At 47.6% G+C, this 23,871-nt stretch overlaps 2 protein-coding genes across 3 annotated transcripts in view; both read left to right on the top strand.

Moving 5' to 3' along the window:
* The first annotated feature begins 7,151 nt into the window (after positions 1–7,151).
* On the top strand, positions 7,152–17,099 carry ZCCHC10 (zinc finger CCHC-type containing 10). Its single transcript, XM_005147286.3, has 4 exons — positions 7,152–7,229; positions 10,124–10,285; positions 12,203–12,244; positions 15,388–17,099. Exons 1-4 carry the CDS (start codon positions 7,189–7,191, stop codon positions 15,653–15,655), a joined length of 513 nt encoding a protein of 170 aa, XP_005147343.1. The 5' UTR covers positions 7,152–7,188; the 3' UTR covers positions 15,656–17,099.
* Positions 17,100–20,129: 3,030 nt separating this feature from the next.
* The window catches only part of AFF4 (ALF transcription elongation factor 4), a 51,372-nt gene continuing 47,630 nt past the window's right edge, over positions 20,130–23,871 (top strand). Inside the window, exon 1 of one of the 2 annotated variants that reach the window (XM_034066627.1) lies at positions 20,130–20,186. In XM_034066627.1, coding sequence (XP_033922518.1) covers positions 20,143–20,186 — 44 coding nt within the window. In that variant the 5' untranslated portion in view covers positions 20,130–20,142. Of the gene's footprint in view, positions 20,187–20,329; positions 20,401–23,871 lie in introns of those variants that run through there. The other variant, XM_034066628.1, reaches the window with a different exon arrangement.

Raw genomic sequence — 23,871 nt, forward strand, 5'->3', positions numbered from 1 at the left:
TGATTTCAGAGGAAGCACTTACAACAAATCCATGGAGCATCTCAGTGTACACCCTCCATCTTCAGACTGTTTACAGTGGCATGTCTCACAATTCATCAACAGCAGCCAAACACGAACATTAATATGGGCTTAAAATAAGTCCTAGCTGATCTCTGTCACAGGCTATTCTTTGGGCAGCTCTAAATAGCCATTGCATGTCACCTAACGCATGGTTCATAGTGCTATTCTGGGATATTCAAATAGGAATGGGCTTTGCGATCTCCTCAGCTGAGGGTATCTGAAGTATCATGTTGCCCTGAGCTCTGATATGAATCATACCACATATAATACCCCAGTTCCCAGAAAATCCCACCTCTTTGTATGAGGCAGGTTACCCACAAGCCATTTTCACCAGTTATCTCATGAATTTGTAGTGAAATAAATAGTGAAAACATGAATTTTCCTCTTTTCTGGTTCCATAGCTCTCCCTCAGACTTGAACTACAATTAGATTTTATGTGTCTATGAATTAAGCCATCACAGCTACTGAAGTACCAGAGCTCAACAATTGCCCAGCAAAAAAAAACCCAAACCAACCAACTGAAAATATCCCACAGAAACATCACAAATTATGAACGTAAAGGAAAAAGGAGGAAAACCAGAGACAAGGAAAACATCATTGGCAAGTGATGGGCATTAGAGCACCAAATGTGTAATCTAACGAATATAGAAATGCTTCCTGAAACAAGTATGTGCTTCTGTGTGTTTGGTATTACACAGACATCGTAGTTGTGTAATTAAGGCTATATGTTTATGTTTAAACTGTACTTTGGCATATGCTTCCTGAGTAACACTGGAAATCAGGGCCCTGGGGCAGCCTGCCTTCATTAATGGGTTTTAAACATACAAGCCCCTGCTTTCTCTATCCAGATTATCCACAAACCTCCCAGAAGTTGCAGTATTCTGTGTGATGTGCACACACATTTGGTGCAGGTGACAGCCTTCCCCTCTCATAGCATCCCAGCATGGTTTGGGTTAGAAGGGACCCGAAAGCTCATCCAGTTCAAGTCCCCTGCCACAGGCAGGGACACCTTCCACTAGAGTGGGTTCGGGCTGGGACTGTCCTCCCCACCAGGCATCAGCCCCGGCCCCTTGCCTGCTGCTGCGGCTCCTTTGTACCTGAGGGTCTGCTGGCTGCCTGCCCAGGGAGGGGAAAAGGCCTGAATTAGCAATAAATCAAGTTAATGCATTCCAGTGCCATGTTTAATGATGTAAGGTGCCACAAACCGCACATGCAGATGACGTCCCTGCTGCGTTGACGTGCTTCATGCTCCACTGGGGCTCTGTTGACACACAGATCCTCAGCATTCCCTGACATGTGCGCTGGGGAGCTAAAAATAGGGCAGAGTTTTCTAGGCTAGAGTGGGAACAGTCACCCAGCAGGCACTCGCTGAGGTATAGGCAGAGTAACAACACCCCAGCCCCATAGCAACACTGCACCAAGGCTACCCCGTATAGGGAAATGGTGCTCATCTCAACTTCACAGATCATAAATTAAGTTCCTTTAAATGTATTTTAAGAACAAAGCTACATTTTTTGCTTTCTATTTCAATGGGAACTAGTACAGATTTTAGGGATGCCCTATCCTTTTTGATGTATCTTTACAACAGCTGCCCTACTGAAGATGGATCTGATTTGAGGCTCAGATTTGGGGTCCCTTCACATCAATGTCAAGTAGTCATTCAAACTGGCATTTCTGTCTTTTTTCTTTCAGCTTTCTGTATTATCCTCTAATGGTCTGTTTAAATGGAGGATACCAAAGGAGTCTGGCACCATGCAAGCCTGGAAATCTACTACAGAGAGCCAGAGTCTGCTCTTAGTTACTCATATAAATATTGAGTATCTGCATCGATTTCACGAGAACAGACGTACATCCATACTCATATTAAATTATATGTATTTAGACACTTATATTTTTGCCAGATCTTCTATTGCCTTCAAATAGTTGAAACAAATACTTTTTGTGACTCTGCCAGTAGACCCTTTTCACCATGGAAATATCGTATGTTCAGCAATTTATACTGCAGGGAAAGCGTACAGAGGAGGGAATGAGGGAACCCATCTTTGTTTGGGAAGTTAAGAGCAGAGGAACAGAACTGAACTATTTTGAGTTTCTGCTGCTTTATTTTATGCCATATTTCTGCTTCTCACAAGCAAGTCATCCGAAACCCCACAACAGATGGGATCTCACCTGGAGCTCCCTACCTTGATGTGCTAAAATACGCTCTGATGAGGCTGCTCACTGAAATGCTCCTGATGGCACAGTGTGAGGAAACATCACAGCAGTGTAGTGTGTGGGCAATGCTCTGGTGGGAAACAGGAGCTTTGCTCTTTATAGCGCTTAAAAGGGCCCAGCAGCAGGGTACCAGCTGGGTGCTTGGGGTTCACTGCAGCGGATGCTCATCTCCCTTGGCTGTTCTGGTTTTGCTTTTGTGATGAAGAGAAACACTGGGAGCTTTTTCATTGTAGGTTGGCTGTGTTTTAAGGAAAGCATAAAGCTCAGCTGCCCTCCTCTTGGATTTCAGTCTGGAGCTGCACTACAGGTGTGGCATTGTTCCTTGGGAAGAGTTAGGCTGTTATCTGGAAATTCAAACTCCAGTTGCCCTGGCAAAGGAATCACATCAGGAAAAGCTTTAATTAGAGAAATAAAACCTGTTTTGGGGAGATCACTGCATTTCTTACAGACATTTTATTCCACAGGGAGTGCCAAAGCTTTTCCTTTTTGTTCTGAATCAGGAAACACTGAAAACAGAACAGAACACTTCCCAGTACCTTACACTGTGTCTGTAGTGCTCAGAGATACCTGAGCCAAATTTAAAAGCCAGATTTCTGTGCCCAAAAGTAGTGACAAGGAGTTTCATGTGAGCTTGTTTCCTCTACAGAAGCAAATCAACCTGGCCAGCTTTAATGTGTTACCTTAATGTACTACTGTGTGTAAACTTGGAGTTACAGAAGGTACAACTGTGTGGAGGCAGGAAATCCCAGACAGGGACTGATTTAAATCTATTTACTGTATTCCTCATCACTGAAACTTTTTTCCTAGCCTATGGTTTCATTGGAACAAGGGTCTTCTGTGTTTCTGTCTCTCCCCTTTAGTTTGATGCTGAAAATGACAGCAGCTTTACATACAGGAGCTCGGTAGCCAGTGTGGGTTGGTTATTTGGGTTTCGGTTTGGGTTTTAAATGATGACTGTTATTTCTATGTTCAATTTGAATTGGGTTTTAATTTGTCATTTTCTCAGCGCAGAGCGCACAACGTGAGCAGTAACTGGAGTTACCCCTGGCAATGGGGTTTTAACCATTTCTGTGTGGACTCGGTTCTTCCTAAGTCATGGAGGGAAAGCTCTGACAACATTTTCCAGCTTCACTACAGACCCTTAACAAATAGTGTGATGCCCTCATTTCATGAGCAATGCTTGCATAGAGAAGTGCTGGGCTTGGGAGCAGAGTATGGTCTCTGAGGAGCTGACACAGGCACTTCAGCCTTGGGCCACTGAACCTTCAATATTCCCCCTCTTTTTGTCTTCTGTGTGTCCCCAGACCTCCTCCCTCTCCGGCCTAGAGCTGGGCACACTTTGGACCACAATCTCCCTGTCCAGCATATTTAGAAACAGGTTAATGACGCTGCACCTTTAAATAGCACCCAGCAGGCAGAGGCAGATTTATGGGCACAGGCAGTTCATTGAGCAGCTCCCTGGACCCGTCCCCCACCAGCCAAGCCAGCGCCGTGCAATGACTCTGCACATTCAGCACACAGAGTCTTGAGGTCGCATCCTGCGGCGTGATCGCCAACGTTGTGGGGAATTGCCTCGGAGTGAAAGAACAGATTTCAGGCTGTAGGAGCCCATGGGGTCTGAACTCACACCACCACTTTCAAACTCCTCACGGAGAAGGATTTTAAGTGGGTTGTTCTACTAAAAGATGCATCTTTAAAGACTCTGTGTAAGGAAAAGCCTCTCCACTGCACGGTGTACACCAGCAGTCTTACTATACTGGCCAATTTAGGCAACTGGAGCTCTGCTGTATTAACCTTAGGAGAGTTGCACACGGGTTGGAGGCACCAGATATTAAGTAAAGTGCAGATATTGCCATCAGGAAGTAATTTACTCCGAGATTTTAAGTGATAAATGGATCGGCAGTCAGGAATTTATTACAAAGCGTGGATTATTATAAACAGCTGTTCTTGGCTATTGTGTATTATAAGGAAAATTTCTCAGTCCATCCTAAAACAGAAAATTCTTCTGTCTGATCTTCTTCATTAAATGTGAGATGCCAGACATCAAAATTCAGACATTGAGGCCAAACTCTGCTGCGTCTGTAACACCAGACACCACACAGTAGAATTCAGCTGAGGTGCCAGAGATGATTAATCACAGGTTATTGTGGAGCATCATCCAAAGCATGACAATGATCAGGTACTGCAGAAAGAGACAGATATAAAGGGAACCATGTGTATGGGAACAGCCACTAGCCTTAGATGTTACAATTACAGACTCTGGAGACAGAGGCTGCCAGCATATTCAACAATTAGTCACCTGGTAATTAATCCTGGTGAGTTGGCGTGTTTATGTCTAAGAGAATCTCTCTTTCCCTTATCTTCCCAGTGTGGTACCTAATTGGTGCCGTTGTACCTGGCAGATGCTGTTACCATCCCTGTTGTTACAAATACTGGGTGACACACAGCAGGAAGTGCTGGCTCTGGTATCTCCCGGCTGTGACCTACGGGAGCACCACCAGGGCTGAACCACCTCTGCCACACACTGGATAATTCATGACTTGGATACTCATTGCCTGAAAGCACCAGATTTTTATGTGATATAGAAAGACAGTTTTCTTCCCTGTGAGGGTGCTGAGGCGCTGGCACAGGGTGCCCAGAGAAGCTGTGGCTGCCCCATCCCTGGCAGTGTTCAAGGCCAGGTTGGACACAGGGACTTGCAGCAAGCTGCTCCAGTGGAAGGTGCTGGAAGCTTTAAGGTCCCTTCAACCCCAACCAGTTTGGGACTGTATAAGTTTATACATCTATGAATTGCTTAAAAGATAAAACCTGTTCTCATTCCTGTTACATTCCTCTTCTTTCTCCCCACAAATTGTCGGACCATGCTCCCACCTTGTGTCTTGTCTCAAGTGCGAGTGTCTCTCAGCACAGGCTGTCTTTTACTCTATTCCTACAGTTCCTCACCCAGCAATGATCCAGCTGATACAGTTGGGGTCTATTGAACTTGTATAGCAGGAAAATACTTGTATTTTTATTTCATGCAATAAGTGAATAACACGAACCCAAGAAGCGCATTCTAAAGAGCTACCTTGCTGATACTACAAGTTGGTAGCAGTTCATCTACTTCACTAAATGCAAATGTTCAGTGGAATGCCCAGTTATTGCCAGTAAACTGCCCCTATGACAGGACAGTTCTGGATTAATGCTGGAAATGGTTGGTTATAAAGTATTCCCAGGATACTAGCAGCAGGAATAATTGCAATTCAGCACTATGAAATGTTTTGTTGAGGATTTTTGACAGGAAATGTAAGACACCATTTTAAAACTGATCCCATGAGATAACAATGAGCGCTGATAAAGCCACATTTCTTGCTATCCTGGATCCGGGATATTGGCTGTTCTGCTTGTGCCAGCTGGCAAAGCTTCCCAGGGGGCTGCCTGCCAGGTATGCGCCAGCAGAAAGCTCCAGCCACTGCTGCTCTCCTGTGCCCAGACCTCTCCTCCCACGTCAGAGACTATAAGGAGATGATGTAGGAGCCAAAAATACTTGCTGCTGTTGGCAGAGCTGGGGACTGTGGCCTCTTGGGCTGAATGGAGCAGCAGAAAGAATCTGCCTTACAATTCCTAGATGGAGCTGAGCTGTATTTCCTTACAATCAAGTATGGAACACATCGGGTCAGCATGAGCACAGTGTATCGGTGTCCTCGGGTCCTGAGGCTGTTAAATGGATGATTGAGCCACGGTTACACACCCAGAACAGTAGCAGAATTCATCTTCTCAATCACACGGAGATGTCTTTTTCTGTCCATGTGAGGTACATAAAAATCTGACCTGCCTAGGAATAACATCAGTAAACACCTGCAGCCTTTCAGGAGTGTTCATGAGTTGTGTTATGCTTTCTGAACGCTACCTCTTTCTATCACAGTTTCGGAGCCTTCATGTTACACCTGAGCGCTCTCAGGCTGCCTGCAGCTCTGTTGAATTATGCATGTGAACTCATGAAGGGGAACCGACCCCAGTGTCCCTGCGGTCAGGGCCCCTCCATGGCTGAAGCAGCACGGAGGTGGTGCCCTGTGACAAGGAGAGACCTGGATCCTCCTTCCCCACCCTCCTTGCACGCTACCCTTGTGCTGGCTGCCCTGAGCCCATAGGCAGGTGGAGATTCCAGCCTGGTTTGGGTTGAAGGGAACTTAAAGCTCCTCCAACCCCTGCCACGGGCAGGGACACCTTCCACTGGAGCAGCTTGCTCCAAGCCCCTGTGTCCAACCTGGCCTTGAACACTGACAGGGATGGGGCAGCCACAGCTTCTCTGGGCACCCTGTGCCAGCGCCTCAGCACCCTCACAGGGAAGAGCTTCTGCCTAAGAGCTCATCTCAGTCTCCCCTCTGGCAGGTTAAAGCCATTCAAACGGCTGCTCTCCATCCGAATCTAGACACGTGCTGCCTCAGCCACAGCCCGTTCTGCTGCTGGTTTCAGGTGTTTAAGACACATCCATGCTAATAAAACTTCACATTTATGAAGCGAGGGGCAGGTTGCTGCCAGCCCGTGACTGAAGGCAGGGAGAAGCAGAGCAGCAGCCGGAGCCCGAGGCGGGACCGTGCCCAGCAAGGGCCGAGCGCCCTGAAGAGACGCTGGCCGCTGAAGCAGAGCGGCCGGGAGCTGTGGGGCTGAGGGAGGGGACAGCGGGGAGCCGGCTGCTGGGGAGGGGAGCCAGGGACAGGGCGGCACCGACCGGGCCCGGGGCCATGCGCAGCGCGGCCCCGCCGCTGCCATGGCAACGCGGGAGGAGGCGAGACGAGACGCGCCCTGAGTCCTCTCTGGCCGCGCAGGCCGCGCCTCTCTGTGGCAGCCGCTCCGGCCCAATGGGAGGAGACGGTGACGCCATATCCTGGCATGCCCCGCGGTCGCGCCGCTCTTTCCGGTGTGGCCGCTAAGATGGCGACTCCCATGCACCGCCTCATCGCGCGGAGACAGGCGTGAGTGCGGCGGGCGGGGGCCGGGGCAGCCGGGGCGGGGGCACCGGGCAGTGCTCAGCGGCCCCCGCTTGCGGGGAGCGGGCGGCGGGTACGAGCTCCGGAAGAGCGGGGCCGGGGGAAGGCCCGGTGAGGGGTCCGAGCTCTTTTGCAGGCTCGTCCGTGAGGAAGCTTGGCCGCGGTGAGCCGGTGGTGACAGGGCTGCGGTGAAGGAGGGAACAGGAGCGGGGTTGGGGAAGAGGAGGATTTGCGCTCTCGGTGCTCACGGTCCTCGGCAGCGGTGCGGGCAGGGGCTGCGGGCAGGCAGGGCCGCGCCGTGCGGTCAGTGGTGGGTAACGGGTTCTGGGCCGTGCGGTCACTGGTGTTTCTCGGACCTTCAGGAGTCAGATGGAAGCAGGAGTTAGTTCGTGTTATGGTGTGGTTATGGAGCTGTAGGAGATAGTGAAGGCATAGGCAAGGAAGCAAGTGTCCTTTACTCAGATATGCCTGTTGCATGCGAGGACTTTGCTCAATACTAAAGGGATCTCATTGCAGAACACTGCATGAGGAAAAGCCAACATTTTTGGTTGCTTATGTTGGGTACAGCAAACGCCTGTGCTCTGCTGCTGTGCATTGCTTGCGTTGGCTTTTCATTTGTTGCTTTGTTGTTTGGTTTTGGTTACTGTTTCATCTTCAAAGTAATTAATTTCTCGTGTCTCAGTTTTCAGAGTGTGTTTGGGTTTTCTGGTCTGATCACAAGCGCTGGCTGGAGCGTGGAGACCCTCTGTGTTCAGGCAATCAGTGTAATCTCTAGTTTTTGCAATGGAAAGTGTCAGAATTCAATGGGCCTGTGGAATGTTTGCTCTTTTAAGTTGCTCTTTTATGAGTCAAGGAATTTTTTCTTCTCTGGTTATGTCTCTCTCTGCTTGTTGGGTATGTGCTGAGTTCTTAACGTGCCAGCCATTGCCTCTAGGTCATGGACATGGATTCTGTTGAAAGTTTACGTCAGTCTCTGGTTTCCCTTAGTGTTGGAACTTGCCAGTGCTGATGAGGTGTTACAGCTCTGTATCTGTTGAGCCTGTTGGGTGTTTTCCTGGTAACTATTTTGAGGCTTGATCCTTATCTTTTTAGCTTGCCCAGAGTTGTCTGCCCTGGCCCTGTGAGTAGTGCTAAAACCCTGGCAATCGTGAGCGGCGTTACTTTTGCCTTAAAATTCCATTCTGTCCCTGTGGAGACCAGTCTGGGCTGGTCAGAGATGGAAAAATAAGCGCTTTGGGGGGTTTGTGTGTTGTTGAAGAGGAGCTTTGTCATTCTGCTGATGTATAACTCTTGTGACAGGGCCAGAAGTCCAAGGTAAAACAAAGCAAACCATTCAAAGACGTTGTGTTTTTGTTCATTGCCAGACATCTGCTTCTTGTTCAAGTCTGAGTTCATTGTGCAGTGCGGGTTGCGAGTTTAATTAGTTTTGTAGTGCTGATTTAGGACAGTATTCTTAAAGCAAGACTATGAAGCCAGATATTCCTTGCATTGAAAGTGATGGATGCTCAGAACAAGGTTCCCTTGCAGATACAGTAGAACTGTCATGAAAGCTGATGGTAGAGTTGAATGAGCAGTTCACACCTTGCCTTGAAAAGCAGCATTCCTGTTGAGAGGAGAATACTACTGGTCTGTAATTTGGTGCTCTCCAAATACTAAATGATGAGTCCAGGAGCTTCCTCCCAGTTAAGCCAGGGCTGTGAACTGCAGAGAGTTGAGATGGGCTTGCCTTGGAAAGCTGGTGTTTGCTTTCTGGAAGAAATGATGCAGGTGGAAATAAGCTCCAGCAGTTGCAGTGGACGCTTGTGAGAGCTGCAGGTCCTGATGTCTGTGCTGGGGCTGGAACTGCTTTGTGGTTCTGACCTTGGGCCGGGTTGCTTGACCCATGTGCGAGTTTCCTTATCTGTGAAGGAGGGGGCTGGCTGTGAGAACATGGCAAAGCAGCTTCCGCAAAGCTTCAGAATAGTGGTGTAAGAGCTGGAACATGGAAATGCGAGTTTTCTCCCTTAGTTGGCTTTGAAAAATGGTCAAAGGAGTTTACTGCAGTGTGAGAACTGAAATATGGATGTAAAATGCTCACTAATCCTTCAGGTGTTGGGCTGGTACAGAGCAGTACGTGAAGTCTTGCTTGCTTTACATTGCACAAAGTCAGCAGGAATCTGATTGGTTTTATGATAAACTTTCTGCCAGGCTTGGATCAATCCCAGGAAGTTCAAATAAGCTACAGTTAGGAGCAGCTCTCAGGGCTGGGCTCTTTGTGAGGAGCTGGCAGTTTGGTACTTGAGTGTGAAGCAGTTTCATTGCCAAATCCTAGAACTTGTTTTTTGCTGGCTGCGTTTGGAAATAGAGCTTTGGTTATTTATCTGAACCACATGCAAGTCCACTGCAGACAGTTTGCTGCTATCCAGTAATCATTCCCAAGAGCTGGTGTATGAATATATCCTGTAATGCTAAAAACTGCCAATTGAGTTGATCAAATAGAGGCTGCAAGTTAGCTGAGCAGCAGCTAGTGTAAAGCTAAAAGTGAAGTTCAGGTGCAGTAGATAAGTGTGTTGGCAGTTGATGTCTGGAGCTCAGCATTCACTGCTTTAGCAGAAGACTTAAGCTGAAGGTTTGAAATAGAAGAAAAGTATCTTTCTGTTTGCTTTCACAAACTGTTGTATGAAAATGCTTTAATAAATGGGAATGTGTTTGCCCAAATTCTGTATATATATGGTGTTACTATTCTTGTCCAGATTTAACCTAAAAGCTAAAGTACAACAAATGTCTGCTTTAATCATAACTACTTACGCTGGTAAGAATCTGCATTATAAAAATGATGATTTCCTCAATAGGCAGAACAGACTTGGAATCAGTCACTTAAGCAATTCTGCTTTTTCTAGGGAGGCAAACAAGCAGCATGTAAGATGTCAGAAATGTTTAGAGTTTGGACATTGGACGTATGAATGTACAGGGAAGAGAAAATACCTGCACAGACCTTCGAGGACAGCTCAATTAGCAAAAATCCTTAAAGAAAAAGAAAAGCAACTATTGCTGCAGCAAAGGTAAGTCCTCTCCTGAAATGAAAACTAAGGGATGCTTAGGTGGGAGCAGTTTTTAATCCTGGTTAAGTTGGGCTGGATTCACAGTGGTCATGTAATCCTAAACTCTATTGAGCTCCTTAACTGTGCCATGAGGGAGCCACTTTCAAGGATGAGGCTTGTTCTTCACAGAAAGAACAGCTTCCTAGGGCACACTTTTACTCTTTGCATAGTTTGCTTTGGAGGGTTATTTCTTGTCTGCCGAGAACTTGGGTCTGCTTCAGAGTACTCGTGTCAGCATCTTTAAAGATCTAATAGTGAATCATTAACCAGAAAGCAAACAGAGCCTAATAAGGTTAATATTTACTTTTTGACAACCACATGCATGACTTTTCAGCATTAACTCATTTCAGCAGTTGTTCCAGGATCCTCCCATTTGCCCAATGCTGATCCCACGATTGTGATGGATATTATGGAGGTCTCATTTCCTGGTGTCAGTAAAGCACATCGCTCACTCACCATAAGGTGGGAATTGGGAAGGGAGGAGAGGTGAGAAAATGCTTGTTCTTCAGCGATGTTACTGCACCCAGCCACAGCCAGGGTGCCCGACTCTGCTGTACGGTTCTGGAGACAGCCACAGGGAAATCAACCAAGTGCTGTGACTGAGGTCTGATCTGCAGGGGACGATTGACCACTCTCGTGTGTTACCCCATAGTAGTGAACTCCCGTACTTACACAAGCGTTAAACGCTAGAGGGAGGCATTGCCCTGAGCCACGCCAGCCCGGGTTACTCATCCTGAATGAGGACGTCTCATAAATGGTGCTTTGCTATCTAATTCCTTTTACTTGTAGTGGCTCCTCTGACCTGTGAAGCACCTAGCTACCTATAGTAAGGGCCTTGATCATGCAAGGATTATAGTGTTTTCATACCGTATGCGTGAAAATAAAAAATTGGGGAAAAAGCTAGTATTTTCTGGCATACAAAAGGCATTGGGTACTTTTACTGAACTACAGCAGACTTTACACTATTTCTTCTTTCTACCCTTTTCTGGAGTCTTTATCAACACACTCTGATGTCTGATCACTAAATGAAACCTATTTCCATGTTTTACTTCTATTTTTGTATATTTATGGTGGCTTTTAATAATAGGTTTCAGTTGAAGAACAAGTGTCCTGGCTCACAAGAGAGCATACAGCTTCCTCCTCATATGTCAGGGGCATATTAAGTTTGTGGTATAAGGGTATGGTGAAGGGCTACTTGAATCCCTCATGTTCCACGTTGATTGATGTGCTGTGTATCTGCAGTGGATTGAGAGGAGCATGTGCCTGGTGGGTTTGACTGAAAGGATGTTACAAAAAAACCCTTAAAAATGCAGAAGTGACGACTGGTTTTAAACCCAGATCCCCAGTGTTTTGTTAAAAGAAACTTTCTTCTGGGCCATTTACCACTAATACTTGCTGTGAGTGTATGGTGCTTGGGAATCTGAAAGATGCTGGGAAGCATCGATGCAGATAGGTAGTTCTGTGTCTTTTTGTACTTGAAAGTGATGTGTGGGGAAAGCTACAGGCTAAGGCAGGGTTTTACCCTTTGTTTCAATCAATTCAGTTACTGTTAAATATGGGTATACAGAGCTTTTTTGCATCCCATCCCCAGATGGTGTTGTCCATATAATATGAAGGGTAAAGAAGAGCACAAACTTAATGTGGAAAATGAGAGGTGAATTGCTGCTTTTCTGTTGTGTTTTTTCCTTCCTGATCTGTAGCTGCTGTTGTTTTCTGGTTTGAACAGTGACTGAACCAGCCGCCAGATGAATTTCAGGCAGTGGAGCTCTGCCAGTGAGATGCCAGATTCCAAGAGTTTATATTCAACTCCACTGTGCTGCTATGGATTTAATTTTCCTGCTGTATTAATTAAAGCCATTGTTTTCCCCCCTTACCTAGCACTGGAGAAAGTACTGCAGAAAAGAAGGCCAAGAAGAAAAGGTATGTGGGGCTGGGGGAAGAGGGTGCAGTGTCTGTGTGTGACCTTGCTCTGGTGTTGCAGCAGGAGTGGACAAGGGCTATGTGGGGAAAGTCCACATTGCAAATCCAGTTTAGATTCCCCTGCTTTTGGCCTGTGGCAGACATTTGCACAGACATTTGCTCCTCTCTGCCCAAAAACTTTGTCCTCTGCTTCTCCCCCTACTGTCCTGTCTCTATGTGATCCTGTTTTAATAGTAAAGATCTTCCCATTGCTGCCTCAGAGTTCATCACGTGTGTGTTAAATGCCTGTGTGAGAATGGCACACTGTCTGCTAGCCTATAATCACTCCACCTGCCCAGCTTGCTCTTCCTTTGGTGTTGCTTCCCTTCCATAGCAACTGTCCTGCTCTGAAGCTTTGCCCAGGGAATGAAATAAACCATCAAAAACTCCAACCCTAACCCCAAACAACTCCCTCAATCCCAGAGCAACCCAAAAGCCAGGAAATAAACCTCCCTCCAGCCCCAGGTATTCATTTGAGCTGAGAATTTGTGGACATTATTTGTACTTCACTTTGCTTTAAAGCTTCCTTGGGAAGTTGCTGCTGCCCTTGTTAGAAGAACTGTTTGGGACCAGCTGAACCCTGGGTGTAATACACGTCTTGATCGTGTTGGGGGGTTTGCTTGTGGGGGATGCCTGTACAGCAACAGCTGCTTTGCATTGAGCTGACTGTTCCGTGTCTCTAAATCTGATTTAAACCCAGTTTTTGGCAGATATTTAAAGACCAGGCCTCTTGCTTTGTGGGGCAGTTGTTAAAGAAGCTGCAGCAGCTATTTTAAACAAGCCTTTATTTTAGGCTCTCAGGTGGAATGTGGCTTCATTGGAATGCTTCTTGGTGAGTGCTGTGGTGCTGCTGTCAGAGGCCATTTCACCAAAGGCTCCTTTCTCAGTAGTGTCCATTTACTGCTGGAGTTACTCAGGACTGGGGAGGTCAGAAATTAACTGATTTCTAACCAGTGTAGCTCGGACCTCTTCCTGCCTCAGCCTTCTCACAGGCTGCATTGGCATAAGGATTTTTAGAGTGTTGAAGCTCTAAACCAAGAAGGAAGGAAGGAAAAAAGCAAAAGGATTTATGGGTGAGGGGGTGGTTTGGTCACTTTTTCCTTTAAACTGTAAAGCTCTTCTGTTTGCACTGTTCCCCTGTTCTTATGCAAGCACCAAACCCATCAATATAAACTCCTTTCCAGAGAGTTTGCTCTTTATATGTTTATGATGATACAGAAAGAATTAAATATGGAAAACTCAGCAAAGGGTCACCACTGAGTGTTTAAGTTTCAGATTTAAAATGAAGAAGCAGAAGCTGGGCTCTGGCAGCACTGGTGAGCACTAACCTTTTCCATAGTGTCTATTTGTTTTGATATAAACAGTAATAAGTAAGCTAGAGGCTTAACCAGAAAAACAGGATCTGCAAAAGAGCTCTTGTACAATCTTGTGACCTCAGGTGACATGGAGCTGTCTCCTGGGTGCCTGTTGGCTCCAAGCTTTCCATACTCCTTGGTTACCATGTGGAGGCCCACTTTGTGCTTGGACCACAGAGAAATGTGCCTGTCAGAAGGGTAGCTCATGCCTTAATTCACTCCTTTCTTCAGGCACCCTGCTGTGATTGTCCCAAAAATGGTGGATGTGATTTATGTTTAAAATCACAGTCTCAGAAGGCTGATAGTCTGTTACAAGAGGCAGCAGTTCCTCAGTTGGTGCATGGGATCATAGGGGATGTTAACACTTGGAAGCTTGTTTTGAAGAGAATTGAGTCGCTGTCTGCTGGACTTCTGAAGTGGTGTAATAGATGCCCAAATCTCACATGTACCAATCTATAGCATCTGGAATGTTACATTACCTGTCTGGGACAAGGGCAAGTAGGTGAATTTTACTTGCTCCCATCTCCATCCTCTTTCTACCAACAGGCCACCTATTGCATAACCTGAAAACAAGTATCTGCTTGTTTCTCCCCTCATAGCTCCAGCTCCTGCTTTCCTCCATGAGAAGCAGTATTAAGTGTTAAATCCTAATGTTTCAGATTCTAACCTAAATATTGGGGGGTATGGACTGCTGCTATGGATTCTGTGGAAGGTGCTTAGGAAAAGAAAGAGGATTCCCTGAATGAGTCTTGCCGGTATAAACTGGATTGAATCAACTCTGGATTGAAACTACTTGTCCCACTTTTTTTTTTTTGTTTCCTCATCTTAAGACTGTGTTTTCACAAACAATAAGCCTGTATTTAACTAAATTATGGCTTTATCTTTCATAAACAGCCGTGGTGTCTGCACACACAGAGATAACATTGCGGATGTATTGTAAAGACTCCAGTGGTTCACAGCGTAATGCACGTGTCTGGGTTTGTCAGCTGATGTGATGAAAACAACATTACTCTTTCTCTAACAGCCTTAGCAGAGGCATTTCCTGAGTTGTAATATTTATCCAAACCCTCCGATAAAAACTACTCCATTAATTTTCTAATGGAGATGTTGATCTTGAGAACAACAGCCTCAGTAAGGGCTAAGCTTGGAAAAGAAATAGAGTATACAGAAATCCTGTTGCAGTGTTCATAATTCTATGTGTATCTTGGATTGTTTCCACCCCTTCTCCTCCACCTTAAACACAAGCATCCTGTAGTGGCAGGTACTTTGGATTCTTTTGCCAGGAGTAATCTAAGAACAGTTTCTGTTGAGTACAGTTCTGATGTTTGAGAAATCCCTGACAAAACTTCCACTGACTTTCACACTGGCAAAGTCTCCTTCTGCTGTGGGGTGCTCGGAATGGATTTGTTAGCTTTATCCTGAGGCTTCAGTAGCTGAAGACTTCCTTAGTTCCCCTGCAGCCTCTGCCTTCTTTAGCCAAGCCTGTAAAGACACTCCTCAGTACTATCAACAAGATCCTTGCCAGCTTTCAAACCTCACCTTTTTGTGTAGTCCTGTTGCAGCTTAATTCATGCATGTGGTGTCATAGAAAACGGGGAGGGGGAGGCACAGGAATTTGTCAGATTGTCAGGCCTGGAAATTTTCTGACCACATTATTGGTCTTTGGGTTACAGCCGAGTCTAAAGAGCCCTGTGTAACGATGCTGTCTCCAGCAGGCCTGTTCTCATCTGTGTGTTTGCTCACTTTCAGATCTAAAAGTGTGACCAGCTCCAGCAGCAGCAGCAGCGCCAGCTCAGCTAGCGATTCTTCATCAGACAGTGAAGATTCTTCTACCTCCTCTTCTGATGATGATAGTGACAGTGACGAGAGCTCCTCTACTTCCTCATCTTCTCCATCCTCAAGTAGTTCCTCCTCCTCTTCAGAGTTTGAATCGGATTCTAGTTCCTCCAGCAGTAGCAGCAGCAGCACAGACAGTAGCTCTGAGGATGAGCCACCAAAGAAAAGGAAGAAGAAATAGCGTGGTGCAGGGTGGACCTGATGGTTAGTGAGTGGGAACGCTCTGCCAAGATGTCTTCAGCACACAGCTGCCAAACAGTTTAACCTGTCAACATTTCTACTGCTGAACCTTTCTAAGTGTTTTGCGTAGCTGTTCATAGGCCATGGGAGGTGTTAGGGGGCACGTGAGACTTCCTGAAAGAGTATTTTTGTGGTTTATCCTTTTATGGAAGATTTTACTTTTTTAGTTGAAAAATCTATCATCAGATTTGTTTATATGAGCTAAGGTCCAGTCACCTGGATGTTTACATGCTGGAAAGCAACAGCTTTTAACTGCACATCATGCTGTGCATAATCCACTACTACTCTGTTCATGACAGCTTCACTGACAGGTGGAAAACCCTCTAGACTATTCAGAGCAGGAGTTTCATGCTGCTGGCTGTAGATCACTGTTGTTGTGGAAACTTGAGTGTTGCACACAGAGGGCTTTCATCTTGCTGGTAACAAACGTGTTAGACACCGCTGAGCTTTTCCTGAGGCTTCCAGGTTGAGTCTTAACTGCAACATAAAACTAGTGTTCATGTGTTAATGATCAGTATGCTACTCACTGTACAGAGCTTTTAGTCTTTTCAACTCGCCTCTTTCCTTAGCTCATGTGTTTGTAGTAATTTGTGAGACCCAAAGTGTCTGTTGCAGCAGGGGGTGTGTGAGGAAAGGAGCAGTGCACAGTGGGAGAGTTAGGACTGATGCTGCTTAGGAGTTTCATCTTTGTGCCTTTTTTTGTAAAATAAATGTATCCCAGCGAGAGAAGGGCTTCAGTGGGTGTTTTTCACAACTCCACTGGCTTTCTATATGGAAATAGGGTCAGTAAAACCAGGGAAACAGTAGTGGCAAACAAAACCAGGCACTATTTTCAAGGAGGTAAAAAAAATGCTGTTTTCACTGGATGCTCTGTAAGAAGGAGTCGCCTTTAAACAGAGTTTCCCAAAGGAATGTGTTTCCCTTTTGATAGTTTTACAAAAACCTGTTGTGTGATGCAAGATGACCGGTCGTGTTGTTGGGCACGTGGTGACTGGTGTTAGTCTGCGTGTCATCAGTCCATTATCTTCACGTGATAGTGCGCATGTGTCTGTGAAAATCTGGCGTGGGAGAAGCAAGTTAGAAGCAGAACCAAACCAAACAAAAGCAAACCCTAAACATCCTGTACCGCCAAACAAGTAGTGCTGGTTGCACAGTGAGAGTTATTTGTTCTTCTGGTGGTTTGAAGCAGTCGGCGTTAAGCGTTTGTGATGCAGTCTCCTGAATTTCTTATTGTTGCAGTGCCCTTTTTTGGGGAGGGGGCGTCATATGTGGAAGAATTCTTAAATCTCTTGTTGAGGTAAAATATAGTAACTAAAGTATTTTTTATATTTTTATGGACTAAGTAGTGTGTAGAGTTCCTTTGGAATAAAGCGTGCTTATTTAAATGTTTGGTATGTATGTTGTGTTCGTCTGTAATCGTTCCTGTTTCACAGAGCACTCTGCAGACTGTAAATAAAATTAGCAGAAAATTGTTTCGTGTCTTGAGTGAATGTACCATTTAATGGGAAAAGTTAATAAATTATTAAACAGCAGTTGCTAAGTTCATGCTTACTGCAAAGCCAAAAGTGAGTGATACCATAGTAAAGTGTGGGGGTGTAAGTCCTCTGGAGCGTTGGACTGTGTATAGTGCAGGTTTAGGGCCATCTCCCTGTTCCAGTAAGCCATGTGTGGTAACTGACACTGACATGGTGGCAAGCTCACTGGTGATGACCTCTTCATTGTATGGGGACATGCTATCAAGAGCCTGGGCTGTAGTTGGGTTGATGCTGTGCTGGATGGCAGCAGCATAGGTATGCAGGAGGACTGTGGTGAGGAACAGGCAGTGATTGGGGAAGGAGAAGATGAGGTCAAGGCTCCCTTCACCACCCTATTAAGTCCATGCTGTATTTCATTTCTTTAATGCTGCTGCTGTTGTTATGTAAATGGTTTTGTTGGAAATGCATCACTTCACACAGAGTAGCATTTCTCCCCATTGAGTTCTCTACCAAGGGAAGTTAGAAGCTCCCAAGTCCTAAAGCTACTAGTCACTACTAAAGCTACAAAGTCACTAAATTTGGAGGGTTGGGCTCTTCATGCATCTGTTTGTTTGTGTCTCCCTTGGACAAATTGGGTCCATTCACAAAGACAAAAGGAAGTGCTTGTGTGTGTTAAGTCTTGTCAGCGGGAGCCAGGATAAGGTCACCTAATTACAGCTGAGGCTATGGAGAGCTTAATTTAACCTCTGGTCTGCTGTTAGGTCACAAGTGGAGATTCAAAGGCATGGCTTACTGCTTTTCCTGGCTCTCCCACACCACCAACTGCGGATTGAGTCTGAGGCCATCAGTCCCTCTGCACTCGGATCTTTCAAACATTCCTTTAAAATTGCCTTTTCTGGTTGCTTTGTCTCTACATACTCTTATTTTACAGAGTAACCCCCCCCAGCCTATCAAGAGTCTTACCCCATCTTCATCCCCATGATCACACCCTGACAGCTTGCTGGATGCTTTGATTCAGTTTTTATATTTCAATGGGAAAGGTATTTTTTTAATGACTGTCTTCCAGAGCTCTAGACCAAGTACAAAAGATCATGAGTTTTGATTTTAAAACCCACTTACTAGAAATTGTTGTATTTGCTAAGCAGTTAGATGAGACCTGGATAGCTCTGAAGAGCCTCCGTTTAATCCCTCCAATTACAAGCGAAGCTGCCCTTGCTAATTGAAGGGAAGCAATTGATGGGAGTCTGGCAGAAAAACAGCCTCGGGAAAAGGCATCACATTTCAAGGAGAAATGCTGTGAACTGGAGCAAGGGAGGGAGGCAACCTGATGATCTAGTCCAGGTCTGTGTAACATCAAACATCTGTCAGTCAGAAACAGGTTTTAGGACCCTCAGTGTTACACAGTCTCTTGTGGATTGATTATTTTCTTAGGGAGGACTCTAAAACAGGACTTTTGCTATCAAGTGGATTTGATTTATAAAGAAGTGATTCCACGTATTTTAACCGCATGGGTTTAATTCGCTGTATGAAATTGTATTTGCACGAGCTCTGCCTTTAACCAGACCCTGAGACATCAGTTGTCAGAGGCAGATCTTCATTAACTGAGATGTGTGTGTCTGTGATACAAACCACAACCACAGATTCACAGATGGGTTTGGGTTGGAGGGGACCTTCAAGGCCATCTGATTCCAAACCTGCCGTGGGCAAGGGACACCTTCCACTAGAGCAGGTTAAAAGCAGAGTACTCTTGGCTGCTGAGACATGGTGTGTCAGAAACGTCACTGCCAGAACACGGCCTTATCGACACCACTGGAACCGATAGGAAGGACGTGTTGTTGTTTTCTGTTCTTACTCTCAGCATTGTTACTCCCTCAGAGGAGCTGCCTGTGCCCTCCCTCCCCCTGTGGAGCAGGGGAGTCAGAGCTGTGTTTAGTTCTCACGTAGGCCGGGTTCCAGCCCAATTTGATCCCTCTTTGCTGCCGTGTCAGCTCTATTTCAGCATCACATCAAACTTGATGTCACTGCCAGTAAACCAGTCACGAGCTGTGTCAGGCTGGCTCTGGGTTTAAACTGTTACTGTGTCATTTTACAGGGCTTTTTGCATGAAGGGTCTCTGCAGGTACAGCATCAGAGGCTGTGTTTTGGTTCCGGAGTTCATTATCCAAACGAAAAGTGCCCTTTGGGTTTTTCCCACCATTCTGTTGCACTTGACTTACGTATTCCAAACGAATAATGAACTATTTCGAACAAATTATGAACTCTTTTGAAAGCATAACCCCAATGTCCCCCTACATTTCAGAACCAGTTTATGTGGAAGAAGTAAGTTTTGTTTGGATTTTAATCTAGTCGAAATGTTTATATAGCATAGTTGTATGTTTACTTTTAAAGGAGCCTCTCCTGTAGATGACTTTAAAGCCCGTTCCTGAAGCTCGGTACCGCTGCAGGTGTACTGCGGATGCGGGATCCCCAGTGGTTCGGTCGCATTCAGGTACCTGTCGGTTCCCCTCCGTGCGCTCGGGTGTCGGACGCTGCCTGCAGCAGCAGCGGGGATGCCGGGTACCGACAACGGCCGAATTCCGCCGCCGCCTCCGGGCCCCGCTCCCCTCACACTACTCCCGCCCCTCCGCGCGGGGCCGCCGCCAAGTGACGCACGCCGCGGGGGGCGTGGCTGCGGCACGCTCCGCCCCCTCACCGCGGGGGTCACGTGTTCAATGAGTGTATTCCCCCCCCTCCCACCTCTACCGTTCCCTCCCCCCGCCCCGTCGGTAGGTCACGTGAGCGGCGGCGGGGCTGCGGTGGCGCGGGGGCTGCCGGGTATCGCGAGTGCCCGGCTGCGGGAGGAGCCGCGGCCCGGCCCCACGGGCGCAGGGACGGAGGCCGGACCCGGCGAGGGGCGCAGGGCTGCCCAGGCCGACCTCGCCTCGCCGCGCCGCCAGCCCGGCCCCGTCCCGCGATGGAGCGGCGGGACCCCTGGGGAGCCGCCGTCGCCTCCCGCCTGTGAGCCGCTCCCCCTCCCCCGAGCCTCATTCCCCGCCGGGGCCGGGCCTGCCCCTGCGCTCCCCGGGCTGTCGGTGACTCGGCGGCGGCGCCCCGTTCCCTCGGGCCTCTGCGCTTCCATACGCCCCCCTCCCCCAACCCCCCTTCTCCCCGCCCGGCGGGCCGGTGGCGGCAGCCAGGAAATGGTCCGGGCCTAGCGGAGCGGCGAACGGAGGTGAGACGCGGCCGGGGGTGGGGACGCGCGGGGACAGGCCCGCCCGCCGCGACCGGCACCCCGCCGGCGGGGGGGATGGAGGGCGGGATCCCGGAGCGGAGCGGCCGCCGTCCGACCCCGCGCTTCCCCCCCACCCCCGGGCTCGGAGCTCTCCCGGCCGCAGCCCGGCTCCCAAAGCACCGCCCCCAACCCCCCCCCCCACCGCCCCGCCGGGCTGCGGCTCCGGGCGGGCGGGAGCGCCCGTTCCGCCGCGCATCTCCCCCGCTTCACACCGCGGGTTCCCCGCTTCACGCCGCGAGTGAGGCGCCGGAGCAGTTACACACCCGGGGGGGGCTGTGCCTGTCCCGCCGCGTCCCTCCCGCTGGGGAGCAGAACCCGGGCGGTTCGTGGAGCCGGTGCGTTCCCTTCTCCCGGCCTTTGGGTTCGGTCCTCTTCCAGTAATTGACGTCAGGGCTTTGTTCCTTCCCCTTTGCTCCCTGCGTTTTAGGCCCTGAGCTACTGTGGGGAGATGGAGCGGGGCAGGATGGGTGCTGCTGTGGCCGTAGGAAATGGCTCTGGGTAGGTGCTGCCGGAGGTCAGGAGAAGGGAGACTCCCGGGGTTCCTGACACACCGACATCGCATCCTCCTTGTGAGTGACGAGATGTAGTTACGTAAAGCACCGGCCCTGGTGAGGACCGTGTGGTGCTGTGTAGTCAGAGGAGCCGTCACGTAACGTTTCTGGAGCCGGGGCTGACGTGTGCTTTGGGGTTTCCAGTTTTCCAATGAACAGAACAAAGCAGGAGACTGTCGAGGGGGGATAAGGCAGGTGTTGGTGCTTTCACTTCCTGTGTCTTTCATTTGCCTCTTGAAATGAGAAAGTGGTTAACTTTGTTTCGGGGGAAGACTGAATGCTTGTACCTGTGTCTCAAATACATCCTGAAAAGAGAATGCTGCTGTGCAGGTCTGGATCCCTCTGTTTCACAAGGCTTATGATGGCCTTGTTTGATCATTTACTTACGAAGACAGAGGGTTTTAACCATTCCTGTGTTCCCATTGCTGTCAGTCTTTTGCCTCCATGTAAGCTGAGCAGGCGCTTCCTCAGCATCCCTTGTCTGAAATCAACTTGTTCTGCTCAAGCCTGTGCTGTTGTTTGTCACCTTGTTGCCAGCTCCCCTCGGGCTACTGAGCTTCCCATGGGTGAGCTTCTGGTTCCTGGTGTTTCTTTGAAACTTGTGGGAATTTCTGTGAAGAGGCTGGAACAGGGAGCTCTGGGCCCTGGGGGCAGGATTGCGAAATTCAGAGCACTGGTTGTACCCTGGGTTTGACATTTTGTTATCACCTCCAATGAGAGAAACCTTATTAAACCCATAGTGCTACTGTTGTGTCCTCTGCGTCTGTATAGCGGGATGTACACAGCCCTATGGGGACTGTATAGGGATGTTATACTGGAGTTATACAGTGGTTTGGAATGGTAATCATGCAGCTCTGGTTGAAAAGAAGAAAAGAAAATGTTACCTTTTGGTATTATTAGTATCTTGGCTTTATTAATGTATCACTATTAATTGTAAAGACTTCTAACTGCTGTGCAATGGATTTGCAGCTTTGGGCACAAGCAAGCTCTCCCCTGTTGAACACTTTAGACAGTGATGAAAGAAAACTGTACATTTCAACTCTAATCTCAAAAGCAGGTTCAGGTCCCTGCTATTTCCTTTCACCATCTCTGCAGTTCTTGTTTTCTGACTTCTCTCCTGTGTCTCAAACATAGGCTGAGCCCCTGGGGTAGGTTTTGTGCAGGCAGGCACAAAGCAGCCAGGAAAAAAGGGGCTCATATTTGTGTGCTTTACTTCCCAGTTACAATGATCTGAACTTGATAAAGCGTGATAAAACCTCCATGGAATACTACTTGCATGTTTAGGTTGTCTTTTTAGTGAGCTGGAAGATACAGATGCTTTTGTGTGCTTATGACCCAACTATCTAATGGGAAGATGCCACGTGTTTTTATCTGCAGAAGCCATCCACTCTGTGTAGCTTGGGTTTTGTAGATAAATAGTTGCAGCAGAAATCTGTCCTGACTTCACAGTTGGTAGATAATAAGTTGGCACTAGTTCCTTCTTCCTTTTGTAGCTCACGGCTGCTGGCAAGGATGTGCTGCTGCACTTTATTTTCCACCGTGGTTGCTCCTGGATGTCGGATATGACTAAAGGCAGACATGACTTGTGTGTTACTGACCGAGGGCATGGTTCACAGTGTCTTCTGAAGTAGGCAGGGGACTCTGTGAACAAGTGATGGTCTGTCCATGTCCCCCCTTGTGTTTTCAGTGCTTCTGAAAGTTGCTGTAACTCCTCATAACCACTTCTGACACTTTCCTTCCTCCTCATCCTCCCATTCTGTGGGTTTTGTAACCATTGCTGCTCTTATGCTTTGCTCCAGATTAGCAGCAAGGTGTGTGTAGAGCTGGGAGGAAGGTTAGTCCTGGTTGGGGTCTACCTGGGTGAGCATGTAAGGGCAGACTTTAGTGACTGAGGCTTCTTTTCTGCTGGTGGAGCTGTTCATGGCCACATCATTTCAGATTGTTACTCGTGTGTGGTTTGTTGTACAGGCACATTTCCTTTCTGCCATGTTGCTACAATCTCCCAGTTACCTTCAACAGAAGCTAAGAAATAACTGAACTTAAGCCCACCTCCCTTTGTCATTCAGTGTTAATGTCTGTCTTGGAGTTTCTATCAGGAAAGAAGCAATGTTGGTGTCATCTTTGTTAAGCAGTGGGGAATGAACACCTCAAACTGGGGGGAGATGGAGAGGCTGGAGGATGATGAGGGTCTGTTTGGAGATGAGTCAGGAAACTTTTAGTAGGTTACATTTAGATATAACAGTTGCAGAGCAGGATTGGGTGCATGTCACGTTATCTCGCTAAAATGTGTTAAAATAAGAAATCAGGTTGATAGAATTGCAAAACTAAAGATGGAAGAACTTACCTGGCCATTATTCTTGTCTGCAGCTACTAATGACTAATGAGTTGCTCTCCAGCTTGTGAAATTATAGGGTCTCTGTCCCTGCTTAGGAAGTATAACTGCACAGGCTTGTGCTCCTTCCTGTCGTGAAGCTGTTCTCCTCAGTTTAGTCACCCTGTTTAAGGTAGCTCTGCTCTCTTCCTGTGTGCTTTCTCCTCTGGGAATCCAGGTTTATTCCAGAGCTCTCTGAAACACAAGGCTGAAGCTGTCCCTGAGTCCTGCAGAGGTGCCCAGCACAGCGCTGCAGCACAGCACCCGCCTCCTCCTCTGGGGCTGTGCCAGCTTTGGACGTGCTGTCCAGAATTCCATTTCCCTGGAGCTGTGATGTTGCTTCATTCACTTGTGTCTGATCTGGTGCCTGCCATCTCCCCACGCTCCCACATCCTGACTACTTCCCAGGTTTCTTTCTCCAGCTTTGTGTTTCAAACCTTGCTTTTCCCTAATGGAATGATCTGTATTTTCTCCTCAAGTGCATTAGCT

Source organism: Melopsittacus undulatus, chromosome 10 (genome assembly GCF_012275295.1).
Source record: "Melopsittacus undulatus isolate bMelUnd1 chromosome 10, bMelUnd1.mat.Z, whole genome shotgun sequence".
In the NCBI taxonomy this organism is placed as follows: Eukaryota; Metazoa; Chordata; class Aves; order Psittaciformes; family Psittaculidae; genus Melopsittacus; species Melopsittacus undulatus.

Excerpts from the sequence above, each read along its gene's own strand:
- ZCCHC10 (XM_005147286.3), top strand. The coding sequence starts at position 7,189 with ATGGCGACTCCCATGCACCGCCTCATCGCGCGGAGACAGGC. Across the intron at positions 10,286-12,202 it reads CAACTATTGCTGCAGCAAAG|CACTGGAGAAAGTACTGCAG; the intron begins GTAAGTCCTCTC and ends CCCCTTACCTAG. Across the intron at positions 12,245-15,387 it reads AAGAAGGCCAAGAAGAAAAG|ATCTAAAAGTGTGACCAGCT; the intron begins GTATGTGGGGCT and ends GCTCACTTTCAG.